General features: G+C 41.4%; 1 protein-coding gene across 1 annotated transcript in view; it reads left to right on the top strand.

Annotated features, from left to right (window-relative positions):
- The window catches only part of ext1b (exostosin glycosyltransferase 1b), a 136,864-nt gene extending 133,105 nt beyond the window's left edge, over positions 1–3,759 (top strand). Inside the window, exon 11 of the mRNA XM_014022448.1 lies at positions 791–3,759. Coding sequence (XP_013877902.1) covers positions 791–976 — 186 coding nt within the window. The 3' untranslated portion in view covers positions 977–3,759. The remainder of the gene's footprint in view (positions 1–790) is intronic.
- The last annotated feature ends 1,467 nt before the right edge of the window (positions 3,760–5,226 follow it).

Genomic DNA, 5,226 nt, shown 5'->3' with positions numbered 1-5,226 from the left:
GCGCTAAATATTTAGTTGAATTAACACTTGGAGGTTTATATGTAACAACAACCGTTACTGAAAGGAGATTATATTATAAAATGTGAGTATTTCTTGTGAACATAAACTGCAAAACCACCTCCAAGCCTATCAGTACGGTCTCTACGATACAATGAATCATTTTCAACTGAAAGAAATGAATTTGGTATAGCAGGAGTCAGCCATGATTCTGATATAGCCATAACATGTGCTTGTGTCTRAGCAAKTATTACTTTGAATTCATCCAGTTTAGGTACAAGACTTCTCATATTTAAACATCACTTCCTGTTGCTTCACATGCAAATATCTCAACAACCGTCTGTCTGAGCATCGTGAAATTTGTTTCATAATATGTTAATGTTGTATTTCCAAAAATGTATTCACATTTCCTTACAAAAAAAATTGATGTCACAGGCACTTTAAGGTTTCATCCACAGTAAATTAGGGTTGAGAACCCACTGTGCGTCCGTTAGAGAATTTCCAGGAATTAAATTGTTTAAAACTGACTAAGAATATTTTTGCTATATTTGACTAAAAAGCAGTTCGATACGGTTAAAAACAATTTGTTTATTAGGAATATTTGAATACTTCAACCAAAAATACTTTGATGTATGAGTTTCTGCCTGTTTTTATTTTTTTGTCCTTTGTGTTTATTGTGAAATTGGTCTTAAATTTAATTTAATTTGGCATTAAAAAGACTTAAATTTAACTTGCCCTAAACTGTAGGAACTCTGTTGATTTGAAAGAGTAAAGTTTTGTTCTTCCTCCTCAGTCTTCGAGGGCGTCCCGCTGGGCCGATCCGGACCACTTCGCCCAGCGGCAGACCTGCATGAACAAGTTCGCCAGCTGGTTCGGCACCATGCCGCTCATCCACTCCCAGATGAGACTGGACCCGGTCCTCTTCAAGGACCAGGTCTCCATCCTCCGCAAAAAGTACAGGGACATCGAGAGGCTCTGACAGGACCGCCGCCCCCTCTGGGGAGACCCCGCGCAGGGGGAGAGGGACTCGGAGGGCCGGAGGAGCCGGACCACAGCGGGATGGACAGGGAGAGACGCTGCTCTGTCTTCCACTCAGCACATTGCCAATGAGCACAGCTCTGCTGCTGCCAGGAGCTGATGCAGGAGGGACGAAAAAAATCTGGATTTAAAGACAAAAAGATGCCAAACCGTACAGTTTGTTCCACAAACACACGGCACACTACTGACAGGAGCTGTGGGGTAGAATATTTTTTTGTACGAGGACGTCCTGCTCTCCGCACACGCGCAGGATGGTGTTCGCGACGGCTAACCTGGCAACCCAACCTACCACGAATACTACCCCCTCCCTCGTCTGCATCAGGACGTAAAACTGGACTCAGAACACAATCCTTTGTTTCCACCAATAAGGTAAAAAAAATTAAAAACAGCAGCGTCCGAGCTGTTAATCCTGAGGTTGTTTTCAGCACCACAAACATGTCGGTTCATTCCTTTACGTGTCRATGTCTTTTCTAACGCTCTGTCTGCTCGCCTTTTATCGCCGAGGTTGAGTTAGAAAAACGTCTCATTTCGTTTCTCATTTCCCCGTTTTATTTCCCTCTGTTTGTGCGCAGAGCCTTGAAAAGTTGGCTCATCCAACCGTAAGCTCGAGCGGAGTCCATTTTTCCTCTTATGAAACGAGCGAAACGAATATTTGTGGCTGAAATGGAGCAGAACCCAAACTTTGTTTCTTTTCCTGCGTGGTCTCTGAGCTCCATCCTTACAGGGGAGACGTCGCGTCGTTTAAATGTTTCCCCTTCAACATATCAGACGACCTCGCAGACTTTAAATTAATGAAACATATTTTGAACATTTCACCTCATAACATCTGCTCACTGCATCCACTTTAAAGGGATAGCTCACATCTTGCACAATGAATATCTTACCTGCTGTAGATAATGTTTTGRACAGACGAGCTCACAGGTTGACCACGATTAAAGAAAACTGCCATGCTAAAATAAATAAATAAATAGTAATTTGTCGGTTTTATATTACAGGTGCAGTTAGCTGTAGCACTTTCAGCGGAAACTATTTTGTCGTCACAGCAAATTTAAAATTTAATCCATTCATACATGTGAAGCTCAAAACAAGAAACTGCTAAATCTGACCACTGATATTACATCAACGACTATAAATATTTATTCTGAACCATTCTCAACAAATTGTGAGATGTTGGCAGATTTCTGTTTGAGGCACTTAGTTTCCCCAAAACAGACAGAAAAACTCCTGAAAGAGTCCGAGCAGGTCCTAACCTAACTAATCTGTATAAASAGCATTTATGAATTGTTTTCTTGATGTAATTATTCAATATGTTAATGATTTATCACAATGTATTGTTCCACTCTTAACGTTAAAAAATAACTTAATCTAATCTTAGGCTGCTGCTGCGATTAAAGCTGTTTTTCACCAGTTATTTATTCACAAATCAACCGTTTCAGTAACTTCACCTGGTTCATCTACGGTAGCTCTACTGGGACAAACTGCACGGAGCAGCAGCTGTAATCTGGTTTAGATTAGACCCTGTGTGAAACGTGACATCCATGTTGGAAGTGCTGTGATTTGTCATCACTGGTGATGAAGTTTACACAAACAGATCATCTACAGCAGGCAGGACTTCACACAGAACCCCAGTGCAGAAATATCTGAATTATCCCTTTAAAGCTCTTGAATTAAAGCTTTTRGTGGCCTTTCTGTCAGCATGTTTCAACGCTGTTATCACTGTAAACTTTTCTTTGTTTTTTTTGTTTTTACAGCCGGTGGAACATCTTTTCCCATCATGTCTTTGTTTTGGACATCATGTTTTTATTTACTCTGGGACTAAAAAACAAACAGAACCGACGTCAGGTCTGCAGAAAAAAAAAAAAACGTTTCACATTCCTGCGTTCGTTAAAAACGGATCCGACTGCGACATCGGGACTAATCCCGTGTCTCTGAGGGGAGCGTCGGTATTTATTCATCTTATTTCCTGCGCGCAGACGCCAGATATCACATCCATCACCCTCGAATGTATTTCTAATTCAGGACTCCCCGAGAGAGTTCTGAGCGYTTCCAGCAGCAGTTCTGTGACTCCTGATGGCTGCAGACAGCACTGATCTAGAATTGGATTGGGCTGCACCATCTTGGCTCTCCACGGGAGTCAAATTATAAAAACCACACCGGCTGACACGAGGAATAACAAGCAGCTGGGTCCCTGGTACCAGATGGGACCGTTTTCAGATCCCCTCCCTCCCGTGTTTTACCGTAATGAGCCTGAGTTTAGCTTACAGAGAACTTTATGCAAGTTATTATCTGGCTCTTCGACGCGGGATGAAAGTTTACCTGAAACGTTCCGGGCCGCGTCGGCGCCGCTGAAAAAAAAAAAACCCTGCCTGCTCTTGATTTGTGCCTTTTTCCTCTCGACAGTTCTGCTGGARGCCACCGGCTCCAGCAGAACCTTTAAACATTTCTGACTACATACACTGGATGAGTTACGGATCCCGTTTCCCCTCGTTTTCATGTTGTGTTTGGACACTGTTGCTGCGGTGACGACGCATGACCACTTCCTGTTTGACGACATATCCGGCCGGTGATTTAAAACAATAAAAACACAAGTCCAGCTGTCCTGATGCCTTTCCTCCCTCCTACCTTGGAATTAAGAGAAGACTTTTATAGAGGCCACAAATGAAATAGATAAATGTCAATTTTGTAAGAATGATTTATAAAAAAATAAACTCATATTTGATTATATTTGGAAGTCTTTGTCTCCTTTGTTATTAGGGACAAATATATATGAAGTCATCTACAACAGGTAAGATACTGTTTGTTACACAGAACAAAGGCAAGCCATTACGTTGTCATTTGGAAGTCTTTGTCTCCTTTGTTATTAGGGACAAATATATATGAAGTCATCTACAWCAGGTAAGATACTGTTTGTTACACAGAACCCCTGCAACAATCCCAGGTCCCCGCCCACTGTAGAAGGCTCTGTGTGCAGTTAGCAAAATATCTCATGAACCAAAAATCTCAGTAAATTATCACCTGATGTTCGTCTRAAACTGATCAACCTTTYAGAGTCAACCCCATTCAAGATGGCCGCCACAGCAAAACACACTTAACCAACACAAAAACAGCTGTAAGTCAGCAACATTGTGCAGCGAACTAAATGTGCAAGATCTAGTTTCAAAGTGTTACCAATAGCTATTAAGGTTAATGCGTCTGTTAGCAAAATATCTCATGATTTCTGATTAACCGAGTCACCACGATTCAAGATGGCCGCCATGGTTAATCAACTCAAACAGCTGATTGTCACACCAAAATTCAAAGACTMCTCACATTGTGACCCACAAATATGTCGCTCTTTCCCCTCGATTTGAGGGACGAGTCCGGTGGACCCGTCTCAGCCCATCCTATCCCAAGATGCATTGTGGGTCGACCAGATTTATTTTTATTTATTTTTTTGCTTGTAAAGACGGTCGAAGTGAGAGACAGGAGTACAGTTTTAAATAAAAATCTGACATAAACATGTTTTTAATATTATTCTTCAGACAGGCTCGTATCGCGGGTCCCTTAGCTCTTCAAGCATTGAAGCTAATTTTTTTTTAATTTATAATAAAATTTTGCYACTTTCATCTATTTTTTGCTTCTGTTTAGCATCACGGTTGTTGGGCGACAGGACGTACAGATTAAAAGCAACAAAGGACCTGACCCACCTAGACAGGTAGGCCGGGTCCTTGTAGGGACGCAGCCACTGTACGGCGTTATGTTTGTGCCATCAGCTCGACCGCGCAGTAACACTGATTTGAGAGCTGATATCAATAAGAACAAACAATAATTTGAACCGTGTGCGTTCAAATCACACACACACACACACAGCTCCCTCCTCTCAACTTCCCCTCTGCTCGCTCACAGCTCTGTCTCTGCGCTCGCAACCCGAGTTGTGTGTAAATAAACCACATTGTCGGCCAATCACAGACAGGATTTTTTTCATCCAATCAAAGCACTTGTTGCAAATCTACCAAACCAAGAAGTGACAAAATCTTAGATGCAGGCCCATTAAATCAGCAAAAGATGAGATATATTTTAAATATTTTGTAGCCCAGAATATTTAGTTGAGCATACAAATTTGTTTACAGTGATTGTGTATTTTTAGGCAATGCATCTCTGTAACCCAGGTAGAAAAAAACACAAGTTTAACTTAACTTTTTAAATTATTAT

This window comes from Austrofundulus limnaeus, unplaced genomic scaffold, assembly GCF_001266775.1.
Source record: "Austrofundulus limnaeus strain Quisiro unplaced genomic scaffold, Austrofundulus_limnaeus-1.0 Scaffold330, whole genome shotgun sequence".
NCBI lineage: Eukaryota > Metazoa > Chordata > Actinopteri > Cyprinodontiformes > Rivulidae > Austrofundulus > Austrofundulus limnaeus.
The sequence above is the reverse complement of the archived record's forward strand: the minus strand, read 5'-3'. Positions and strand labels throughout refer to the sequence as shown.